Here is a 26588-nt window from a genome sequence, read left to right as displayed (position 1 = left end):
ATTCCCTTGGATGAGGTCCTATTATCGTATATGGTTATATGGTTATGTATATAGGTTCATTTTCTATCATAAGACATGAGTACATTGATGCACCCTTTAAAAAATTTGGGAGGGGTATCTTGACTCATCCACTCAGTTTTAGAAATTGTTTAATATAAGCATTTGGTATCTTCGTACAGATCTTCAATATGTACCACTATAAATTTGGATGGTCCACATCGTTCGCTTTTATGGGTAAAGAACTACCAAAAATCAAATTTCGGAGGTTATTGACCCTTTGATAAGTATTTAGCACGTTATATGGTTTATTACCTTTATATGTTTATGTTCTCTTTTAAATTTGGGAATTATCAAATAACAAAATTCGGTAAACGTTTTTCTAGGACCCATTGGTGTTCCTCTTATGGCCAAATATTCAAAATTTAAAGGTTATTGACCTATCTTTTGATACGGCTTTATTATTGAATAACTACAGGATTTATTACTTTTCCATAAGACACAGGTGTATTTGTGTACCAATCTTAAATTTTGGGAGGGGTACATTTCTTATTGTCATATCAATAATTGGTAATTGTTCATTGGGTAAATCATTATGATCACGTAATCAGTTATTGACCTATGATGGGATTAGGAGTCCAGGACATTGGTACATTTAAACTTTGTAGGATAATTTGAGAATGCGTCATTGGTATTGATTATTACAGCCAAATATAAACGTAAGCAATACGATGTACCACGTGATTGACCTTGATGAGGTAGTGTACAGGGATACATAGCTGACCTTATTGAATCTTATGACTCATAGTCTTAAGGGAATACATGCTACAACACTGGCAAAGTTATTGTTGATGCAATTTGATTGGTTGATCACTATCTTTCGTGCAATCTGATTGGCTGATCACTATCTTTCGTGCAATCTGATTGGTTGCTGATTTTCAAATCTTTGCTGCATTCAGTTTTAAGTTTTGTTTAACATTTAAAAATCTTGGTTTCGTTCAACATTTTGCACTCACTGATAAATATGATCAAAACCGTTTATTTGTTAATCGAATAGTTAAAAAAACGGATAAAGTTTGACGGTTAACCGTGAAACGTGAAATTTTTTTTAGTTTGAAAAGTTTTTGTTTGAAAACTCTTGTTTCAAATTTGTGTTTGAATTTTTTTTGTTTCAGAATTTTGTTTGAAATTTGTTTCAAAATTTTTTGTTTGAAATTTTTTTTGTTTGAAAATTTTTAATTTTTTTGTTGCAAAATTTTGTTTGAAAATTTTTTGTTTAAAATTTTTTCGTTTGAAATTTCTCGTTTCCAAATTTTTTTGTTTATTTTTTTTTCAAAATTTGGTTTGAAATTTTTTTGTTTGAAAATTTTTGTTTCAAAGATTTTTTGTTCTAAATTTTTGTTTCAAAGTTTGGTTTGACATTTTTAAAAGTTTGTGCACTCATTAGTAAAGAACCGGAACTGTTTAGAGCAAAAACCTCTGGCAACATTGTGGTGCAATAGTACACGTCAGAACATGATAATGCAACGTCATCAGTTTTTCATCATATATAAGTATCGTTCGAGTTAGTATTCATGATAACATCATCATGGCTACTTGTCTGCAGTTTCTAAACACGCGTGATGTGATGAAATCATTTACCAAGATTACTGTTTTACAACAGAATGTACCTTATAGAATCTTAGCTAGCCAAATGATCCCTACAAAGTTTGGATTAAGAATCGTAGTGAAGCTTGAAAATGATAAGAATATAATTTTACCAGCAAGATATTTACCCATGGAAGCATCAAAACAAGAAGAACTGCTGCGTTTCTTAAATACTGGATCTGTGTCTTTATGTTACAAAGGATTCTTGGGTCGAAGTCATCAATTTGAATTTAGTACACAGCCGGATTCGTCAGCAATTGTGATGAAATCATGAATTCAAACATGAACACATCAGACATAGTTGTATGAATGTGGTTGGTCAGCATGACGCCAGTAACTGTGATGAAATCATGAATTCAAATGTCAGCACATTCCTTTCCTATGACGTCAGTAATAACTATAAATCAACCAATACACTATCATCCCACGAAATCATTTGAGCAAGTGCGTTTCAGGAGGAAAGATGTGTACTTCTAACGATAGAGAGTTCATCTTCGCAAGCTATTATCCAATAAATATATTTCAAACAAAACATGTGATGATTGGTATCAGTGCTAGAACATTTGAACCTGTGATTCGATTGGGCAAAGCAGAACAATTTGGTGTACAACTGACCTGTGAAGAATGGCAAATATTATGTTCACGAATCGACCAAATGAATGATTATTTTCATGATGAGCTAAATGTGACCACAGTCAAATCATTAGGCTCAAATCATGAAGTGGTGATGCGTACAGTCCTCGAAGAGAAGATGGTGCTGTTACGTAAAAGAGTTCATTCCATGTCCCTCGCAACATGGTGTATCTAACACAAACGGAATGGAACAAATTTATCAGCGTATTTCAGTGTGTGAAACATGCAGTGGAAGTGTGCAACAAAACAAGTATATTCCTGAAAAAGTACTATTTTGAAAAATGTGTTATGCATATTGTACAACATGTATCTAGATATTGTGATGGTTGTCAACATCGTTCTTGGGTGCATACCTGTATTGATAAACAGTTTATTTGTGATCAAATGGACATTGAGTTTCCACCAATTGATATTGCAATAGACCTTAAAAGACTTCAACTGGAATTAAAATTATATGCTAAAGACAAACTAGTGCAAGAAGTTCAAAATACATTGTATCGACAATATCCAGAACCACTATCTGGTATGGATGTATGTGGAGTGTAATAAAATGATCCATTTCAATGAATTGTGTTTTTTCATTTCAAGTACAACCCCATATTCTGACGTGTACTATTGCACCATAATGTTGCCAGAGGTTTTAGTTCTAAACAGTTCCGGTTCTTTACTAATGAGTGCACAAACTTTTAAAAATGTCAAACCAAACTTTGAAACAAAAATTTAGAACAAAAAATCTTTGAAACAAAAATTTTCAAACAAAAAATTTCAAACCAAATTTTGAAAAAAAAATTAAACAAAAAAATTTGGAAACGAGAAATTTCAAACGAAAAAATTTTAAACAAAAAATTTTCAAACAAAATTTTGCAACAAAAAAATTAAAAATTTTCAAACAAAAAAAATTTCAAACAAAAAATTTTTAAACAAATTTCAAACAAAATTCTGAAACAAAAAAATTCAAACACAAATTTGAAACAAGAGTTTTCAAACAAAAACTTTTCAAACTAAAAAAAATTTCACGTTTCACGGTTAACCGTCAAACTTTATCCGTTTTTTTAACTATTCGATTAACAAATAAACGGTTTTGATCATATTTATCAGTGAGTGCAAAATGTTGAACGAAACCAAGATTTTTAAATGTTAAACAAAACTTAAAACTGAATGCAGCAAAGATTTGAAAATCAGCAACCAATCAGATTGCACGAAAGATAGTGATCAGCCAATCAGATTGCACGAAAGATAGTGATCAACCAATCAAATTGCATCAACAATAACTTTGCCAGTGTTGTAGCATGTATTCCCTTAAGACTATGAGTCATAAGATTCAATAAGGTCAGCTATGTATCCCTGTACACTACCTCATCAAGGTCAATCACGTGGTACATCGTATTGCTTACGTTTATATTTGGCTGTAATAATCAATACCAATGACGCATTCTCAAATTATCCTACAAAGTTTAAATGTACCAATGTCCTGGACTCCTAATCCCATCATAGGTCAATAACTGATTACGTGATCATAATGATTTACCCAATGAACAATTACCAATTATTGATATGACAATAAGAAATGTACCCCTCCCAAAATTTAAGATTGGTACACAAATACACCTGTGTCTTATGGAAAAGTAATAAATCCTGTAGTTATTCAATAATAAAGCCGTATCAAAAGATAGGTCAATAACCTTTAAATTTTGAATATTTGGCCATAAGAGGAACACCAATGGGTCCTAGAAAAACGTTTACCGAATTTTGTTATTTGATAATTCCCAAATTTAAAAGAGAACATAAACATATAAAGGTAATAAACCATATAACGTGCTAAATACTTATCAAAGGGTCAATAACCTCCGAAATTTGATTTTTGGTAGTTCTTTACCCATAAAAGCGAACGATGTGGACCATCCAAATTTATAGTGGTACATATTGAAGATCTGTACGAAGATACCAAATGCTTATATTAAACAATTTCTAAAACTGAGTGGATGAGTCAAGATACCCCTCCCAAATTTTTTAAAGGGTGCATCAATGTACTCATGTCTTATGATAGAAAATGAACCTATATACATAACCATATAACCATATACGATAATAGGACCTCATCCAAGGGAATAAATTAGGTCAAAAACGAAACACGTGGTTGTACTAAAATTTGGCAATTTCGTACCCATGAAAGGGAACGAGGTGGACCACCCAAATTTATCATAATACATGTTAGGATCCAGTACTATAATACCAAATGTTTAAATTGAGCAATTTCTAAAATTTAAGGGGTGGACCAAGATACCCCTCCCGGGGGTGCAGAAATGTACCTATGTCTTATGATAGGGAATAGACCCCTATACATAACCATATAACCATATAAGGTAATAGGACCTCATCCAAGAAAATAAATTGGGCCAAAGGAACAAACACGTGGTACAACGTATTGCTTACGTTTATATTTTGGCAAATTTGTACCCCTAGAAGGGAACGAGGTGGACCACCCAAATTTATCATAATACATGTTAGGATCCAGTACTATAATACCAAATGTTTAAATTGAGCAATTTCCAAAATTTAAGGGGTGGGTCAAGGTACCCCTCCCGGGGTGCACAAATGTACCTATGTCTTATGATAGGAAATGGACCAGTATACATAACCATATAACCATATAAGGTAATAGGACCTCATCCAAGGGAATAAATTGAGCCAAACCAAACACGTGGTTGTACTAAAATTTGGCAATTTCGTACCCATGAAAGGGAACGAGGTGAACCAACCAAATTTATAGTAATCTCTATTAGGGTCCTATACTATTATACCAAATGTGTAAAATAGGCAATTTCTAAAATTTAAGGGGGATGGTCCTAGGTACCCCTCCCAAATTTTTAAAGGGGTGCACAAATGTACCTATGTCTTATGATAGGAAATAGACCCCTATACATAACCATATAACCATATAAGGTAATAGGACCTCATCCAAAGAAATAAAATGGGCCAAAAGAACAAACACGTGGTACAACGTATTGCTTACGTTTATATTTTGGCAATTTTGTACCCCTAGAAGGGAACGAAGTGGACCACCCAAATTTATTATAATACATGTTAGGGTCCAGTACTATAATACCAAATATATAAAATGAGCAATTTCCAAAATTTAAGGGGTGGGCCAAAGTACCCCTCCCAAATTTTTAAAGGAGTGCACCAATATACCCATATCTTATGAAAGGTAATGGACCCCTATACATGACCATATAACTATATAGGATAATAACACGTCATCAAAGGGGATAAAATCGACCAAAAACCAAACACGTGGTACTACGTCTTGCTTACGTTTATATTTTGGCAATTTTGTACCCCTAGAAGGGAACGAGGTGGACCACCCAAATTTATCATAATACATATTAGGGTCCTGTACTATAATACCCAATGTTTAAATTGGTCAATTTCCAAAATTTAAGGGGTGAGCCAAGGTACCCCTCCCAAATTTTTCAAGGGGTGCATTAATATACTCATGTCTTATGAAAGGGAATGGACCCCTGTATACGCCCATATAACCATATAGGGTAATAACACCTCATCAAAGGGGATAAATTAGGTCAAAAACCCCCGAAATTTGACTTTTTGGCAATTTTTTACCCATGAAAGGGAACGACATAGACACCCAATACGGATAGAGGTACATACTGTGGTCCTAGGCTACCATACCAAATTTTTAGACTTGGCAATTTCCAAAATTTAAGGGGGGTGGTCCTATGTACCCCTGCCAAAATTTAGGAGGTGGGCCATGGTACCCCTGCCAAAATTTAGAGGGGGTGGTCCTATGTACCCCTAGGTCATTGACCCCGGGCCAGGGACCATGGGTCCTGAGGCAGGGACCCAGGGGCCAAAAAGTGTCCTAAAGTAACCCCATTACTACTATATAGAACAAACACAGTGGCGGGTTGCGTACATTTCTACCTACGTCATATGCTGCGCACATTACATCTGCCACATCCAACTTTCTCTTCGTCCTATCGCAAAATCTTATAATTTCAGGTTTTCTACTATTACAGGTTTCACTGTCAATTTTGTCACGGTGGTATATTGACGGAAAAAAAAACATTACACATTTCCCTTTTATCAGAACATACGAAACCACGGTGCAGCTTTGAAGCTCAGTTTCACGTTATAAGAAGTGCCAAGTTGAAAAGTGGGATCAGAGTCCGAATCTTCGTCCGAAAACTCCAATTCCAACAGGTCACTGTTTTCGATCAAATTTCTTCAATGGTCAATTTCTTCTCCATTTTGTAAAGAACACAAATTACAAGTGTCCCATCGAAATTTTCAATCAATGTTTTCTATGCTACGCGAGTACACGAGTGGTGCCTGACAGGCGCACAACAAAAACAATACCTTCCCGCTCACAGAAAAATCAAGCATTAACTATACAAATATGAACAATTCTCTCGACAATCGCAAAAGAAGGTGCAGTGAGTGACACAATAGTATCTATCTGTCATCTATTGAAAAAAAAAAAAAACAGAAAAAAATATTCTTACTGCTTGCTGCGTGCTTCTCTAGTGCTCTCAAACGGGTCGGGTCAGCTCTGGTCGGGTTACGGGTCCGGTCAACTCGGGTCGGGTCAATCGGGTCAGCTCGGGTCAGGTTGTCGGGTCGGGTTATCGGGTCAGGTCAGCTCGGGTCGGGTCACTTGGGTCAGTTCAGTTTGGTCAACTGAGTTTAGGTTGAGCTTAAACTCGGCTGGAGTCGAAAGATGCTATTACTAGCACTAGCTGCCTAATTAAAAAATAGCAATTTTCAATTGATTTTATAGAAACCATAAATCTATTTTGAATACTTGCAGCTAGTGTTTTTATAGTAAATGCTTATTTTTGTACTTGTGTGTACTTTAATTTTTAAATGTGGAAGATTGATTTTACCAATCGACTGTAATATTAATATCTACGCCAATATGGAGTCTGGATTTACAACAAAACTAGAAGTTGTTTAAGCAAAGGCCAAAAGAGATATTGGATATGGACGACCAAGCCCAAGCGGTGCCGCGGTGGCTCAGTGGTAGAGAATTCATCTCTGGTGCATGGTGACCATGGTTCGATCCCAGCTTGTGCTAAGTGGGCTTTGTGGTGTAGTGGGTTTTCTCGGGGTTCTCCTGTTTCCTTCCACTTTCTTCATTCCACCATTTCATTCATTTCTCATGGTCACCATCTCCCTTAGCCTCAGTGCAGAATCGAGGGACCTTAAACTGAATATTTCATTTCATTTCACAAAGTCCAAGAACATTGATACAAGAACAAGATAAAGACTGGATATGCAAAACGAAGTGCACAGTAATCTTGCTCTTGGCCTTGTTTTGGTGATCACCAAATAGCGATGAGCATTGGTGAAAATAGTTTCCTCCAAACGGTTCGGGTTGACCCGACCCGACCCGGGTCGGGTCAGCTCTGGTCGGGTTACGGGTCGGGTCAATCAGGTCGGATCACGGGTCGGGTCGGGTCTGTCAATTTGGGTCACGGGTCGGGTCGAGTCGGTTTTCAACCCGACCCGACCTGTTGAGAGCACTACTTCTCAGGCACAACCCGTGTACTGAAGGGAAATAATGATGGCCATGTTTTTGCGTTTTCTCGTATTCTCAGTCGATCGAAGATACACGGGGTAGCAACTAACAATGGACACCCTGTGTATATATATACTGTGTGTGTAGCGTTGTGTCTACCCTATATTTCACGTCACCTTTCGCCACTGCAAGTTCTTCCAACTACTTTTGTTTCTTGAATTGTTAGTGAACGAGATCTATATAATGATTTCGCTGAACACATAACTATAAAATAACTCAAGATCTCTCAAGGTCGAGAAGTATATCTTAAGATAAAGCCAATGTAAAGAATGGTATCTGCGCAGACTATTAACTAAGTTGGTCATGTGCTCGCGTGTGGAATGGGGAGTAAAGGCGGGAATGCCACGATCATCTTAAGCAGTTGGGAAGAAGAGTATCGCTGTTGGGAGTGATAAGTGCTGTTGACCGTGGTTAACATTCTAATTAATTTTAATCTTCCAAAGGGTATACACCTCTTGATGTATTTTATTTAATTTTGTAGATATATCGTCTGTGTTGAAGTCTAAGGTAATTAGTGCAAATAACTTATTTCCACGTGAGACGTCTGGTATCTGATGGGTTGTCAGGTTGTTGTGTCACATGGAATACAATCTGAAATTAAGGTCTTTCTTAATCTGCAGATGGCGGCCCTGGATTAGATCCACATGAACCATTTTTGAACGTTTTACTATTTATTTGTTGTTATTTTAATATACTTTATCTATAATTACTCTTTCATTTTAATCGTTCACTCTGAACGGTTAATTACAAATATTTTTTATTTGCATGCTTTCTTAACTTTTCACAACATACGGTACATGTTCATCTGTTTTCGCAAAACTACTACCGGTACCCAACATCTTTATGCTAGAAACTTATAACTTAAAAGTATTGCAAAGTAGGTATGCACTATTCAGAAATAACGAAAACAATGAATTCTTACGCAAACATCTTTCCAACAAACACTGTAAACAACACCCTATGCAAATACATTTTCAGACAGAAATTTGGGGGCGAGCCCTCTATCAAATACATGCTCTTGGAACAACAAAAATTACAAAACATACGAAAATGCTTATTTTCTGTACTGGCTACACAAAAGAGTACTTTTATTGATAAAATACAAGAATTTCTAACAGTTAAATGCACCCTTACTGTTTTACAAAGTGTTTCTTAAGGAAGGAGTTGTATTAATATGTGCAGATTGACTTGAACGACTACATAAATTTACAGCCTGTGCACATAGCGCATAGAAACTGGAGTGCATAAAACGAACATATGCTAGGTGGTCACTGAAAGCATGAATGCTATCTAAAGGCAGGAGCATAGCAGGAAGGCCCGAGCGCAGTCGAAAGGTATGTCCGTAAGGAGCAGACGTGTCAGCGACGGTGGCTATACTCATAAATGAAAAGCGCTTTATGACCTACACACATGATTTTCGTGGCGCACAGCTTTGCGACACGTACGATCACTTCTGTACTGCTTTCACATAGCATTTCACTTCATCATTGAAAGGGATTTATTTTGGTTATTTGTATAATCCCATTGTGAAATCAAGGAACATATTTCTTCGGTGGATTTTGCAAGTTTATGCCACCATAAAATGGGATAGTGTCTAAGATTTTACACCACATTTTGTGCAAATAAGTCTCTTGTATTAGTTCCTCTACATTTCTGTCTTTCCCTCCATTACTGCTGCATACACATCCTATGTTAGTTAATAGGATAGTGGGTTTGGAGCACTGCCATATTATGCTCTATTGCCCGCTTACCTAATATCGCATCAATACACGAACTCCTGTCCAGAATTTAATTTCATTTTTCTTGCTAATTAATCACTCTATACTGATTATTGTTATTACATTTTTTGTTCCTCTCATGTTGGCATTTCATCTGATTCTGGTCACTTCTCCTTAAATTCTTTATTTCGGGGCCGCCACATGCGGCAGTTATCCTATAGTTTATTTGCATACATTTTGGGCTTCGATTATAAGTCGTAAGTTTAACATTCGTTAATCATAGTTAAATAATTTTATGAGACTTGTATTATATGGTGCTATCCAGGCCCGTAGCCAGCCCGAAAATGTAGGAGGGGCCCGGTGGAAGTTAGGGGGGCCCGATCCAAAAATATTAGTTCATTCCATATTATAGTTCATTTACAAACCTACCGTGAAAATTTTAGAGGGGGACAGTAAAAATTTAGTGGGGGCCGACCCCCCTGGATACGGGCCTGGTGCTATCCCAGTTTAAGTACCCATTAATTTGTAAAATTTACATAAATATACATAATATATCTAATGAGTAATGTTGACAAACGTAATCCAAAGTGTTATCTAAGCAGGTAATAGACCATGAGGACGTCATGATGAACTGAATTCATATGCCAATGCAGTGTGGAAAGTTACGATCCGTAACGATAAAGCTGTCTGATACATAAGGCATCTTGTAATGACGAACACATTGTGTTTCCACTATCATCGCTTATGCGGATGCCCATCGTCGCTGACGTGCCTATTACCTTTAGACGCGCCCCCAAGGGTGGGGTTCCCTTCATCCTACCTTGACTCGGTTAGATAGCGTTCGTGCTTTTTAGTGATCACCTAGCACAGGTTGGGTTCGTGTTTCTTGAACTGTCGTTCTCATGGCATACGTCCTACGTGTCATATAACGGTTAAGCACTTATAAAATGAATCTGCAGGCATGAATGCAATTTTCCCCTCATACGGAACAATATATAAAGCCCTAATGCACCGTAAGGCCATAAAGTCACAATTCAAGTACGAATAGCCAAACTCGGATAGTACTATTTTGAATTTTAAGAAGAAAGGGTTGCACTTTACAATCCCCGCTCCCCCTACTATCCTTACACAGACTAAAGAAATTACGCTTGATTAATTTTTAAAATATCGGTTCAAACATCCCTAACCCGATTCTACTCTACGCTAGTGGTCCCGCGTGGCGTAATCGCTACTGCTCCCGCCTTTGGTCGAGAATGTGTAACAGCTTTTTCAGATCAGCCATTCTGAGTGGGATTTTCCCTCTCATTCGAGGCAACTACCGGGATTGCATCTAAGATACAGGTCCCAGGTCGCTTTTCCTCGGATACTTTGCTTGCTGAAGGGCGTTATCTGTCATATGTGACAGACTTAAGGCCAAAGAAGCCGGGTAATGCATCTCTACTGTACCATTATAAAGCGGTTCTGGTTATTGATGCACAACTGGAGCGTGCAAGTGTATTGTGAAGTTCACCTGGAGAAAGTTTACTGTGGCATATATTCCGAAGTTGGGCGTCCGCTTTCATCAAGTTTTTTCACTGTTATCTCCTTTCCACACTTTCTGCAATTTGTTATTAGGTTCATTAATCCGTGCTCTTCACAAACTTTTAAAAGATTTTGCTCGTTATCAATGTATTCCTTCACAAATGTTAAAACTGCTAGTTCATTGCCCTTGTACATTCGCCATGTTGGTAACATAAATGCTAGTTTCTTTCCCACGATGCAGCTGTTCGGTTACCTTACGCCAAGTAGTTCCCTCCGCTCGCCATATAGTCCCATGTTTATAACCGCTTATATATAACAAATAAACATATTTTTCAAGAATCTTATGTGTTATCAAGCACACAAACGATCAAATTATCCATAAATTTCCTGTAAATTTTAAAAATTTCGCTGGAAACGGACGCCCAACTTTGGAATTTAACCCTTTACTGTAGTCACTGACAGACCACGGAGCTGTAGATACTTTATATATAATATATATATAAAACCCAAAGGACAGATGATCTCCACATGTGCTTCTCTCGGTTTCCAGACGTCCCGGCTTTTGAGAAGATAACTCACTGTTTGGAACATCTGTCTCAAGAGGTTTCGTTTGGGATGGGGAAGATATCTTACCACTAAGTAACAGTCTTTTACTCATCTTTAATACAAGCTTTATACTATAAAACATTTTTTATTTTAGATCTTTGGTGTTTTGATTTAAAAAAAAAAAAAAAAAAGCATCAATCTCAAGTTCTATTCGTAGCAGTTCGTGTTTGAACATACCAATTTGATAAAGGTCAGGTCTGTCCAACTTACGTTAGTGTCATCTTGGTTGCAGTTTGTGCTGTAAGTGTTGAAACTTTCTGTACAATTTGATACAATACCATTTTAAAACAATGGGTGTTGACATGGATTTATATCCGCGACATAAATACACCTTTTGTAAGTGTTTATAGAATAGAATATAGGTTCAGTTTTATCTTTTACATTGTCATCGGAAAGTTACTACTGCGGTAGAAATATTAAAGTTTGCTTGCATGCTATTATTGAAATAAACATTTGATAATTTGGCTCTTCACTTCATCACTGAACCTAGAATTGCTAATTTCTACTGGAATAATGCTCTCATAATAAGAAGAAAGTAGCATAGAAACTAGAAACTATTCGCCGAATATGGTAGTTTATTTTACTAAAAATTAGGTTTTTGGCATCTATGGTCATGTTAGCCCATCACGTATGAGAGATGACGTCCCTCGGCGATCTCACTATCCGAGGAAAGGGAAGAAAGGAAGTGGCCTGGGACCTGTACGTTAGGTACTATATCGGCATTTGCCTGATCATAAAATTTTCAGCTGAAAACGGGACAGGTTCCGACTTTTGATAAATCATGAAAAATAGGTCAGTGCGTAAATTAATTCCTATTTACCGTAGCTGTTCCTAATATATTTGTATTGTAATATAACGTTCTGTATATAAGCTATAAAATATAAACAGCATTTAACATACAATGTAGCAGGGTTGGCTGGTTTAAACTAGCTGTTTTTTCAAAAAAAACCAACTGGTTTAAACCAAAAAACAAAACAAAAAAAAAAAAAAAAAATCGTAAAAGTGTAAGTGTTTGTAAAATCTTGATGAACACACATTTGTGGCTTATCACGTTTCACTCCCGTATATTATTCGTATTATATTCAGACCTAAATTCCCCATTCATTACTCAAAAAGATTATACTACAAAAGCAACTTTTTTTTTTATATAAGTTTATTTTGTGATTTTTTGTAATTGTTATTATTGTTATGTAATTGCAATCGAAGAAAAATTTTAAGTATTGTTTCGTTTCAATGTTTACTATTGATAAAATACATCGAAAATGCCGTACTTTGTGTGTGTGTGTGTGGGGGGGGGGGGGTCATACAGACCCCAGGAGAGGCATTTAGTGAAATAAGTATCTTTGGTATCTATTTATGTATAAATGAGTCTGAGCCAAAGTGGACTCAAATAATTCGTATCTTTATTCACTTTTCTTATTGATATGCAGATTAAGTCGGTGTATTTCTTTAATTTGGACCAATAAAAGTCGTTGTTAACTAACTTGAACTAAATTAGTTCTTCTGTACTCAGTAGTACTTTGAAATTGTTCATATATAATTCTGTGTAATGGTTTCACTTGTGCAACTGTTTATCTTTTTGTCCTTCTGAAATGACTCTTGACAGTTATATTAAGAAGCATGTAAAGATCAGTACAACGTTTTTTTTTTTTTTTTTTAATCAGGATTCGTTCGTTCGTGAGTCGGCAGACGTATCGCATTTGCGGCCAATTAGTCCTGGTTCCGAGTTCAAATGGAGGCCAATTTCTCTCGGATGTAACTCGAGAAGCGGTTTTTATTCCGCGTTAAGCTTATGTGACCCCTTCCAGCATAACCCGGTTGTTGCATAATAACATCAAGGCGAAACAAACTTATTTCTGTCCATATATGATATGGATATATAGAGCAAATTATTTAAACCATAAAAAAACCGGTTTTTTGTTTTTTTAAAATAAAGACCATGGTTTTTGCCAACCCTGCAATGTAGTAGGATATGATGCTGCTTGTCTTTGTTCTTTTGCCCTAGCTCGAATCTTTGATATTACTTTGGGTGAGAAGTTGACTCTTGAACTAAAGAATCCTAGAAGTATTTCTCAGAAGAACCTATCTTTTTGAGAATAGCTTTTGTCAAGTAATTCGATACTTATGAAAAAGGAAAGGCATGTTGAAGTTTGTTCAACAAACAAACAACTGTTAAAACCTGTGCTGCCTTTCGAGAAGTACTACGAACTATAGATCATGTTTAATGTATGGAATTTCAGTTCAGTTCTTCCCTCTTTGTTATTATTAATACCTTTACAAGGAGTAAGGGTACTGGCTTTGTTATTTACTTCTTTGATTTGCATAAAACGGGGCAATACTACTATTTCCATCTACTGGCGGGACGGCCGGGAAACGCTCCTAAAACGGGACTCTCACGGTCAAAACAGGACATATGGTCGCCCTAGGAAAACTTCACTCAGGATGGCTGGTCTGGAAAAGCTTTTACACTTTTTCTACTGAGTGTGCCCACCGGGGTTCGAACCTGCGACCACTATTTACTAAAAATAGTATAATTGTTTAACTGCCGGAGTGCCGAGAGTGGTGTGTAATTTGCCCAGTGAAATGTCAGGGATAATATCTGTTCAAAGACAGAGACCAGTCCCTAAGGAGCTGGGAACGGTTGCTGAGAGAGTATGATGAGGAACGGCCTAGTGTGAGGGTTGATCTTGCATGATGGACTGTGCATTCAAGCCGCGGTCGAGGTTCGAAGTCCGCGTTAATATTAGGTCCTGTCTTTTGTAACTGTTGTGTTGCATAGAGAGACAAAACACACACACAAGCGTCTAACGAAGTTGCAAGTGACATACTTGTAACTTTCTAAGGAATAACATAAATAATATCACGCAAAAAAAAAAAAAAAATCCTCTATAAGAGAAACATCATACACTTTACATACACTTTACATACTCTTTATACGCACTTGCGTAAACCTCCTTGTTAGTCGTCTGCCTGCTGTTCCTTAGGTCTCTGCACTTTCTAATGGAATAACATAAAGACCTATTGAAAGTATATATAATAAAAGGGATATGGGTGAATCCATTTCAAATCACCCAGGCAATGTTGCCAGCATTTTATTATTTTCCTGATTTTTTTTTTTTTTATTACGAGTTCCCTATAGGTAGATAGTCACAAAACACTGTTAAAAAAAAAAAATTATGTGCCATATTTTTTTTTCTGGTAGTCATTTTTAAAATAGCGGTTGAGCAAATTTTAATTTAAAAAAAAAAAAACTTTGTTTCCGGAAACTTTAATTGCCAAGCTATTTTTTTAAAGATATCAGAATAATTCAAAAAACAGTGTGTTCAGCATGAAATGAACTACAGGTATACGTTATTTTAATTTTTCATTACATTATTTTAATGATCCAGACCGCCGAGTCGAATACTGTGAGTGGGTCGCGGAACAAACCAAACAAAATCCTTGATTCACATATGACGTGCTGTTCTCGGACGTTGCCAGTTTTCTTATGTCGGGCGAGGTGAAGAAGCACAATCACCGATATTGGTGTGACATCAATCCACATTGGTACGACGATTCTCGGGTAGTTTTCTGACAAAATAATGGTGTGGTGCGGTAAGTAAGGTACCCGTGTGGTGGGTCCATTTTTCATCAAGGGCAATTTAAATGCAATTACCTACCTTAAAGTGCTTGAGGAGGAGATCCTGCCGTCCGCACTAGAGGATGGCTTTTTCCCTTTATTCTGCCAACATGACTGCGTACCACCATATTTCGGATTGTGTGCTAGTGAGTACATTGATGAGAAATTCCCACAGAGATGGATAGGCCGGCGAGGACCTGTGAAATGGTCACAGTGTTCCCCAGACCTCACTCCATTGGATTTTTTGCTGTGGGGCTACGTGAAATCCGTTGTGTATTCTACCAAGATCAGGGACATTAACCACCTTGAACGCAGGATTATCGACACGTGTGTTAACATTCCTGACAACAGTGGGCACCAGAAACTGTGCTTTGTATCAAAATCAGTCCTCCATAGAATGGTGTGTGATAACAATTCTCATAAAGACCTTATTTCAGTCAATTTCATGAAAAAAAAAAAAAAAAAAAAATGCTGCATCATTCCTTCAATGCAAGGCAGCGCTATATGGCAGAGCTGGAGAAAATAAGGACTGTTGAAAGAGAAAGTCAAATGCTGAGCAAGAGGAAAGAAATAAGTGAAAATGTACAGCGGTTGCAGACAAAGGAAAGAAATTTGATGGAAACGAGTGAAACTTTGGAGACTGAAGCAAACCAGCTTGCATATGAAGCAGAGCAGAAGTCTTGTTTTACTTTATTGACAAAGTCAAATGCTATCCTTAGAGCAGCTTCGCTGAAGAAGAAAGAGATTGTCTATAGATGAGGAAATCACACAGCTCCATACTCAGCTGAAAAACTTGTAATATAATTCCTTTTTCCCCTAATTATATTTATCACACTGTCACGCAATGAAGATGCCATGTACGAAAAATAGATTTTGTTGTTTGTAAATGTGTTCGGTGCACAATTAAAAATGTCATGTAGAAAGAATGAAAATACATGTAGTGGATGTGGGCAGATCAGGTGATCAGGTGGCTATAAGGGGAGTTGGAAGGCCACCAATAATAATAATAATAATAATAATAAGGCAGCACATTACGCTCCGCTTTGTATATGTAATTATTGAGTATTAATACTGTAATTGCATTAATATTCTCTGTATAAATTACTGCACTTTTCATTTCACTGTTGTGAGTTTTGAAGCTACAGTTTCAATCCTCCTATACCTTCCTGTATCGAAATCCTGGAAAATTGGTGATTTGTCCTGGATTTTTTTGGGGGGGAGGGGGGAGATAGTGGGAACTCTGAAAGGCATTTCACCACTGGACTTTCGGAAAAAAAATTAGTCCTATTTGATGTGTCACACGATAGAGTTCCCATTTAAAAAAGTTCCCGACATTTCAAGATGACGGCCGATTGTGCCATATGCCTCAAAAGATTTTCCCCCTCGTGTATCATCATAACTTTTTTCTAATTCTGAACGATTTGGATTTTATTTGGGTGCTTCCACAATTTTGGACCACCCTGTATATTATTTCTAGTTTTAAATTAGTTTTAATTATAACTATAAGGTAGGTCTAAATAACAAAATATAAGTTAAGTGTGTTTGAGAAAGCTATTTCTTCAAGTAATGATTTAAACAAGCCCTAGTTTCCTACCTTGGCACTCCACGAGCGTGTAGAAGGGTAGCGTTTTTACTGAAATTCACTGCTCTATTACTTTAAATGTAGTTTAGTTTCACACGTCAATCTTTTTTGAGATATTCATATTTGTACAAAGAACATTCTGTAAAATTTTCAGTTGTTTTCATTCAGTCCCTTTTTAGATATTGACGTTAAAAGGCTTTCGGCCATTTTGGAAACGCTCTAAAAAAAAAAGTGCATTTTCAGGACTAAAACTTATACTGCAGGCAGTTATATAAGTATTCAACACAGAAATAACATATCTTAGTGAGTCTCCTTTCCTTCATGAAACTAATGGTCTTCAAAATTAACAATTGGTACATTTTTTTCGAGTTTCTACAGTAAAGAATTTGACTGACTCTCTTGCATGATACAAAAATTATTTTAATGTATACCTGTAGTTCATTTCATACTGAACACCACTGGTTTTTGAATTATTCTGATATCTTTAAAAATAGCTTGGCAATTAATGTTTCCGGAAACCAAGTTTTTAAAATTAAAATTTGCCCAACCGCCGTTTTAAAAATGGCTGCCAAAAAGGAAAAAAAAAAAACTGGCACATATTGTTTTTTCTAATTTTTTCAAACCGTGTTTTGTGACTGTCTACCTATAGGGAACTCATGATTTTAAAAAATCAGGAAAATAAAAAATGTTGAGCGTTTTTTTTTTTTTTTTTTTTTTTTAATTGGGTGATTTGAAATGGATTGACCCGTATGCTAATAACGAAAATGCTATTTATGGCACCGAAACTAATTTTGTCAGCAGTGTATTTGTAGGTAATATGTGTATGTTTTAGTTTTATCAATCAGTAGTGGTTCAGGAGCCCCTCTCAAACTTTACGAAGATTAAATCTGTGATTTTACGTATTCGAGCTACAAACCATTTAGGACATTACTTTTTCTTCACGGCGGAGGGGAATCCTGAAGTTAGTGATTAAATTAGTGAGTGTACCTTTAAATGAATCCTCAGGAACTTGTTTTTCAGAACTGTGTATAGACAATTACTACACTGACAGATCTTATGTATATGGTCACAAGGATGCAATTAATTTATCGTAGAAGTTCGAGTATATCGTTGGTTGTTTGCACAGATCAGTAACATGAGGGGAGGACTAGGATTTCGATGGATCTTCCCGATCAACTATTAAGCGTGTATATATATATATATATATATATATATATATATATATATATATATATATATATATATCCATTTCCTTTGATTTATCCTGTAATATACTGCGTTTTCGTATGGTAAGCGTTCTTTCAGCTGGAACTCTCTACCACATTTAATCTTTTCTATTGACTTTGACTTGTATCAGTATACACATTTACACTTCCGTAACTTCGTGGCTTATTTCTCAGGACTTTATTTTGCATGTTATAAGTTGCATAAAATACCACACAGTTGAGTATTATAACATACGTGGAGCTAAGAAACTAGACCCTGATGTTTAAAATTGTGTTTATTTATACCAGACAACGCTTCGTATCTTGTTCGTCACAGTTGTGAAACTGTGTGTATATATAAAATTTTGTTTATAACGACATATCTACTTACATTGGTTATTTTTTCGTCAAAATGTAGGTTATTTATAATCATCAGTACATGAATTACGAGGGGGGCTGATAAGTTTTCGTGCCGACTTCCTTCCGCGCTTGTCATCCTGAAATCATTCATTGCACTTGAAACTTTGATCTTTTTATGTTCCAGCTGGAATGACGGCACTAACGGCTTTTTCTTTACAGGTCATTGATTGAATAATGGCGTGGCCAAATGTGAAATTCATTAAGGAATTGTCATGAAGTTGTTTTTCCTGCAAATAGAAGCTGCCGAAGGAACGCTATGGTTACATGCTAGACATAAACGTGGTGATCTTCCTACAAAAGGTGATGAAAGTTGTTGGAGGCCAGTGTCACTGTCAACTCTGGAAAAAGTGGATCAGATTCATGACTTGATTTTGAGTAACAAACAAATTTCAAGTGATGACTGAGACTTTGTACATATCCAAAGAATATGTGTGGTCAATAATCCATGATCGGTTGGACATGCACAAGCTTTCCGCGAAATGAATGCCCAAACATTTGAACCGAAGAGAAACGGAAACGTGTGACATTTTCTCAATTGATTTTACGAACTGTAAGAAGGATTTTTTTGAATCGACTTTTTACTGAGGATGAAAATTGGTTTCAGTACTTTAATTCTGAGACCAAATAGTGGTCTTGCGAGTGGCACCACATGGGATTACCAAGGCCAAAGAAATTCAAAGCTGGCAAGGCAAGAGGTCTGTAGGCAAGGTGCTTGCCTTAGTATTTTGGAATAAGGATGTTTTATTATCAGAATACCTTCCAAAGGGACAAACAATAACATCAGAGTATTACTGCAGCAAGGACGCTATTGAAGAAAATCTCCGGGGGAAGTTGAGAACAATTTTTAAGGACAATGATCCTGTTCACAAGGCTGGAGGAACAATAAATTTTCTGAGAGAACGTAGTTTCAGTACATTGACCACTACTATTAATCGCCAGATTAGTTTTTCCTTCGATTTGACAGTAAGGTTACAGTAGCTGCAGAAAAGTCCAGGATATATATATATTCAGAAGGTAGAAGTTGAAGCCACGATTTGCTGACCCTCGGGCAGAATACGTTGAATAGCCGGAAACTAAAGTCCTGGGTCTTGCCGAGGACTCTTCAGCCCCCTCCTCGTACATGATTATTAGTAAGTACTGTGCAGGCCCATAGACAAAAGCTTCCCCGCTCAGTTTTGGTGAAATTATTCTCTGTCCCCATTTTAAGATGATTGGGATTAACTTTCTTTCTCAGCGCAAATATAATTTACCCCTTGCACGAAAAAAAAGTGTAGTGATGGGGTAATTTTGTTCCTTAAGAGACTCAAAGGTTTATCGTTACAGAATTACTTCCCTGTAAATTGTGTGTGTCAAACCAATGCAGTGATAATTAAGCTACGATTTATAAAAATATTCTAGAATTCAACTTAGAAAAGGTTTGTTTTACTAAAATAAAATTAGACATTTCACATAGATACAACTTCGGCGTGGCGTTCAACCTTGAGATTGAAGGTAAGAGTGCTTATGTCTCTCCCAGAAGTTCCTCAGCTTCAATTTCGCATCGTCTGGTAAGGGAAGGAAACTAACCTTATTTTCTAATTCTTGTAGAAAAGAATTAGAACGTAAGGTAGATTTAGTTCCGTTGTGATTAGTCCAAGTGAATATTTGTAATCATGGATCAATTTAATTTCTAAAGTCATTTTTCTTCCCTTAGTTTCAAGTGATAAAAGTTTTAATTTTTTTTTTAATGTAACTTCCCTCGAGAGTCACTACTGTGTAATTGTCTTAAATAAAGGTTGAATGCATACGTCGATGCTCGGTGCCTTTGGTTCCATCTCAGTTTTTTTTTTTTTTTTTTTTTTTTTTTTTTTTTTTTTTTTTAGTTGAAATTAAAATGTTTAACTTCGAGTATTAGGCTCTGTAGGTAAAGGTGACAGATGATAAATGCAAGTATTATGAGAAGGAAAGAATTGATGAAGTGGGGTAATGCGACGAAATCGGGAAGAAACCCACTGACACGGTGTTGTCCTCCTCAGCTCACACGACCCGGAAGTAAATTCGGAACCCTTTTGCATCAGAACTGAATGCTCTGCACATAAACCACCAAATGCAGAATACCTTGTCCATACAGGGTGGCCCAAAAGTAGGTATACATCACTGCATTAATCAAGTAGAACATTGTAGCTTATAAGTTTATTTGCTTCGGCTGTTCCGAGCTTAAGATGTAAGTAAAAAGACATTAAGAACAAATAATACAGAAACAAAGTCTACCTGATGGATAACAATAAAAAATGATATAAAAAGCAATGAGTTGAACAGTATGGGACTGTATACCTACTTTTGGGCCACCCTGTATATTATGTTTTTCAAAATCATATGTACTTCTCATTCCTTTCCTTTACGGGGGGGGGGGGGGGCGTGATGGATCAGTGGTAGAGCGCTCATCTCCGGTGGACAACATCGTGTCTGAGAGTTTTCTCGGAGTTCCGCAGTTTCCTCCCATATTCTCATTCCACCAATTCATATAATAACTTCCATTAATCATCCTTCTCCTTTAGCCTTAGGGCATAACCTAGGACAAACTTCCATTAATCATCCGTCTCCTTTAGCCTTAGGGCATAATCTAGGACAAACTTCCATGAATCATCCGTCTCCTTTAGCCTTAGGGCATAATCTAGGACAAACTTCCATGAATCATCCGTCTCCTTTAGCCTTAGGGCATAATCTAGGACAAACTTCCGTGAATCATCCGTCTCCTTTAGCCTTAGGGCATAATCTAGGACAAACTTCCATGAATCATCCGTCTCCTTTAGCCTTAGGTCATAATCTAGGACAAACTTCCATGAATCATCCGTCTCCTTTAGCCTTAGGGCATAATCTATTACAAACTTCCATGAATCATCCGTCTCCTTTAGCCTTAGGGCATAATCTAGGACAAACTTCCATGAATCATCCGTCTCCTTTAGCCTTAGAGCATAATCTAGGACAAACTTCCATTAATCATCCATCTCCTTTAGCCTTAGAGCATAATCTAGGACAAACTTCCATTAATCATCCATCTCCTTTAGCCTTAGGGCACAATCTAGGACAAACTTCCATTAATCATCCATCTCCTTTAGCCTTAGGGCATAATCTAGGACAAACTTCCATTAATCATCCGTCTCCTTTAGCCTTAGGGCATAATCTAGGACACAAAACTAAAAATTGCATTTAATTCACGACAGAAGTAGGTGATGAGAAAATTACCGAACAGTTCAAAATAAACGTCAAAACTGTCCTGTATTTAAAGTTTAAAATTATGAGGTTTAATGTATGAACATAAGAGATCGCAACTTTCTTTTTAATTGAATAACATTACGTTTTTTTTTTGTTTTTTTTTATTTTTAACCTTCCAGCAAGTATGCGGTCCGCATTGAAAGCTTGCCAACTCGTTCTGCAGAATTATGGACGAAGACAATGTCTTCCTCAATCATCTATCTTTGTGAGCATTATTTTTACGTATGTCTTTTGTCACTCTGTCCTCACACTCTTGTAATTAGTTTCTCATCTTAATCATGCTTCCAAACAGTGCTGGGTCTATGATGTAATGCGTATCCCCGCTTATAAAAATAGTTGGGACTGAAGTGAGCACTTTTTGTTAATGTCTTCAGCTGCATTCTTTTCTTTATAATAGTAAGCAAAATAAAATATTTACCTGAATACGTCTTTTATTTGTTTTACACGTATTTTCGGTAACTCTTGGCTGTTATCTTTTTGCGAGGGATCAAAATTCAAGGAATTTTTGCTGAAAACCATCTTAATTTCAACTTGTTTTCATTTTATTTATTTATTTCTGTTAAAAATTACAGGAGACAACAATTGAAATTAACTGGAATAGTGAAATAGGAGTTTTTGGGAATACAACATCAATGTAAAACCAAGAATGTAACTAGGTTCCATCTCGTTTTTCGCCTAATTTTCATCCCTTGCAAAAGGTAACAGACAAAAGTTACCGAAAACTCAGGTATACAAACAAAAGAGAACGTACTCAGGTAAATATTTTATTTTACTACTATGCATTAAGTACGTAAACGAAAATGAATACGTTAACGTTTTATGCTTGTTCTCTCCCTTAATCAAACGACGAGTATAAGGACTTATCTATTTAAACGATACTTCTCGATTGATAAGGAAAGTATCTTTTAACTCGTAGTCACCTGAAGACTCACAAAGCCTGTGAAAAATACGCTAAATTTGTTCTCATACCGTAAGTGGTAGGTGAAGGTCTTTCTCCGAACTTCATAATTTTGGAACTATTGAGTGATTGTGAGACGTTAAAGGAAAAGCATCGGAATTCACAAAGTTACCAACAAATTTGTCTCTGAAGACGGAGCAATTACGTATGTCATTTACAGTAGTATAGGAAAATAGATAAAACCACGGTGCATTTTGGGTAGAGGTCATTAAACACTGCCATCTTGGGAATATAAATCCAGTTTCATTTGAATAATTTGAAGAGAGTGAGTAAATGTATGCTTTTCTTTGTCTCTGAATAGTCGAATATTTTATTTGCTGTAGTAGACAAGTAACGAAGATAATCAAACTGTGGCCCTGAAGCAAGTCTAAATACTTCGCGAGAAATTAAATGTACTCCTTGACTTTTCAAGCCATGAAAAGCAAGGTTACCAGATGGATTTTACTTGGGCTGCCATGTGTTCAGAATTTCGACTCCCATTCGCTGACATTTTAGATCGAGTTCGTTATTTCAGTATGTTGCCTCACGAATCCGATACTACTCTAGAGCATCGGATAAATATTCCCGTTACCAATTTATCTTTAAAATGGTACACTATTTAAGAAGTTCAGGAGCCGATTTTCTTATTTAACGGGAATTCGTGCAAGTGAAAGATAAATTGACAACTACCTGACAATTTTACTTGAACTGGACGAATAAGACTTGACAACGCTGTATTTTGTACAGGCGCTTAGCGTTGGGATACCTAGTTTTCCGTTATAAGTTATACTATACTAGAAACAACGTTTATTCTAGAAGTTATGCCGTAACACATGCCTTAATGATTTCAGGTTTTTGAAACATCCTGATTTTCGAAATAGTCTATGTTCCATCATCAGAGACATAATTGTTTAAACTATAAATTGCAAACCAGGAGATGAAAGAAGGTACATGAGGATGCTAAGGATTTGTTAAAACACGTAACAATAAAAACGAGACAAGTTTTCCATGAACTACGAAGAAGCTTGATCAGTTTTATTTATATGTATATATTTTAAGTTTTAAATTCTATCCTGATCATTAAACGCTAAGTTGCTCCTAAAAATTTAGATGCTTAGATGTTGGATAAACGGAAAGCAATTGACGTACCACTAGTTTTAAATTCTTGAATACAGCAATGGTTTTATATGATATTAGCAAAAAGAAAGCTCTAGTACAAGTCCAATTATTTCATAAACGGGTGTATATATGAGTGGAGCGCCGGTGTTGGAACTAAATTTGGTGTGTTCTAAATAATTGTAAGTTTCTGGTTGTGACATTGTACAGTTGATTGCAGTTTTAGGCGTGCATGACTTATTTTTTGTTTTCTAAATGTGGTGTGTCAAAAGTTAACGGGTTTGGTTTGGCTTTCTGTGATGTTTCACTTTGTTTTGTGCACCGTGTGACACGTTTGAGGGTTTTCTTATTTGTTTTTGCCTTTACGACTATCTTTAGTGTTGCTATATAAAGAGTAAATACATTTATAATATACTGTTTAAAGTAATAAATCTTTGAATTAAACAGCAGTATTTATTTTATTTTATTTTATTAAGTGCTTTGAAATCAGTCTACCATTTCTGAATCCCATAAATTAGCTCAGAATGTATGTTAGTAGTTACCTTCTCGTTTGGTTGCGTATAATTGATGCTGACTTTTTCAGTTGGGATTATCATAATCATTCAGGCCTTTTCGTTAGGAGTGGTGTAACGGTTTGGTAAGTTTTACTTCGGTAATTGATGAACGAACTTGAAGCTCCAAGATAAATATGTTTAATGAGTATGTTTGACTTGTAAGATCCTCTACTTGATAGTTTTTTGATTGACCATGAAATTAAACTGTTTTGTTGCTATGTCCTTGTAGTTTCCAATGTTTAATAATAAAAAATAAGTAACATGTAATTACTGGGTTATTTGCTTTTATGAAAACTTGTACTTGTAATAGCAGATAAGTATAGTCTGCGTCATCCGAATTGGCGTGTGACATGAGCCAACAAGCTCACACTGCGCTATTACTAAACCTTCAGGGAGAAATTTAACCATTCATAATTCATTTTGTTCGTATTTGTGGACAATTACGAATGATTAGATTCCCTACCGAAGCACCCAAGTAGCAATCCTCAATGCGGACGTTTCAGCGATGATTTCTTGCTATCTTGCATATCTTTTAAAAATTTCAAGCGTGCTAATTTTTTAAAATGATGGCGATAAAAACTGCTGTTTGGATGCTTCGGTAAATGCATAACTATTACTATTATTAGATATGCAATCTATGTTAATTAGGTAGTTTCGAAAGTTTCATATAGTGTATTTAAATTTTGCTCAATATCTATAATCCATGCCCTACGTTGTTTCTTTTTATCTTTTTCTCAAAGAGGGGGCTCTTTCTGCTTATCTGATAGTTTTCGTAAATCTTTCAATCTGTAGTTTGGATGTGTGTATTTATGTAGGTTTTCTCCTAAATGCTTTCAAAACCAGATATGGCGATGCCGTTACTTTTGGACTCTCGTGTGTACTTTTTAACTCTTCCAATAATACTGCCCTCACTTTCGTACTTAACCTGATGTACTCGAAGCATCGTTTTCTGGAAAAGAATTTTTGAAATCTGTAAATAATTATTCAACATTTGTTGGTAGTTTAATGCAGGTTTTAAAATTGTGCTTTTAAAGAACATGTGTCAACGTTAAAGAGATTTTTGGGAACTGCAGAAGACTGCTCTACTTAAATTTCGCAACTATTTTCGTAAATTGATGTTTTGCTAGTCATAGCCCTTCCCTATTCCTCTCATTTTTATAAAGTATCCTTGACATACATGTTTACTTTCTGTGGTATATCTTGAGGCTGTTCGTAAACATTTTTACACGAAGAAGTTGAGAATTAATGAATTTTATGTTAGTTAGGAAATGTTCTGTGGTTGTTCAGAAATAATAATAATAAGTTATGAATTATGGTCTTTATTAGGTTAGGTTTAAAGGTGACTTTGTGGCTAAATATATCAAATTGTACAGTCCGCAGCAAAAAACCTGCAACATGAGCATGTAAGTTTATTGTGAAACGACGAAGTCTTTTGCTCCAAAATAAGTGTGCAGGGAAGGACGCCGAGGGTTCTCCGGCGTGATTCGTGCCACTTAGACATCATGTTGATTCCCTGTGCTGTTAGACGTAGTTTCACAATAAACTTACATGCTCATGTTGCAGGTTTTTGCTGCGGACTGTACAGTCAAAAACAGTATTAAGTATAGGTTGGAAGTATAAGAAAGAAGAGCTCCAATCTATACTTAATATTGTTCCTGACTGTACAGTATGCCGAAGCGTGTGTGTGATGAGGGAAGTATAGGGAATTCAGACAGGGTCAGAGGGCTGTTCTCTAATCAGTTCTATAGGACGAACCACAACCCCCCACTACCACCACCACCCAAATCAATCAGTTAAAACTAAGCTCCATCGGTCTCAAATATTTACACATGAAAATACATATCTTGTAGTATTATTGTTAATTTCGTCATACACCTGTGAGATTTGAATCATTTTTCGGTATTGCTTGCTTGTAAGTTCTGAGTTCCCTCTGCCGTATGTTCCATATTAGGCTTGAATTTGGATTTAAACTATATCGGAAGTGTCATGTTCGTCTCAGCGACTCTGAAAACTGTGGATTCGACACTAATATCGCTCATTTTCGATCATTTGTATATATATATCCTCTTCCCCCTCCATCAAAGTGGAATGATAAAAACCATCCCAGGCGGCCCGAACCTCATCTATGTCGAAAATTTTATCAAGATTGGCCGTATTAAGTCATAGTCACTTTCATATT

General features: G+C 36.2%; 1 protein-coding gene across 5 annotated transcripts in view; it reads left to right on the top strand.

Moving 5' to 3' along the window:
- Positions 1 to 8018: 8018 nt before the first annotated feature.
- Shmt (serine hydroxymethyl transferase) overlaps positions 8019 to 26588 on the top strand; it is a 54780-nt gene continuing 36210 nt past the window's right edge. The window contains exons 1-2 of one of the 5 annotated variants that reach the window (XM_081731992.1): positions 8019 to 8320; positions 21922 to 22007. In XM_081731992.1, the coding sequence (XP_081588118.1) occupies positions 21927 to 22007 (81 nt within the window). In that variant the 5' untranslated portion in view covers positions 8019 to 8320; positions 21922 to 21926. Of the gene's footprint in view, positions 8384 to 18744; positions 18848 to 21921; positions 22008 to 26588 lie in introns of those variants that run through there. The other 4 variants (XM_081731994.1, XM_081731991.1, XM_081731997.1 and 1 more) reach the window with 4 other exon arrangements.

This window comes from Thermobia domestica, chromosome 11, assembly GCF_964235325.1.
Source record: "Thermobia domestica chromosome 11, izTheDome1.hap1.1, whole genome shotgun sequence".
Classification (NCBI taxonomy): domain Eukaryota; kingdom Metazoa; phylum Arthropoda; class Insecta; order Zygentoma; family Lepismatidae; genus Thermobia; species Thermobia domestica.
Note: the sequence above shows the minus strand (reverse complement) of the source record. Positions and strands in the feature narration are given on the sequence as shown.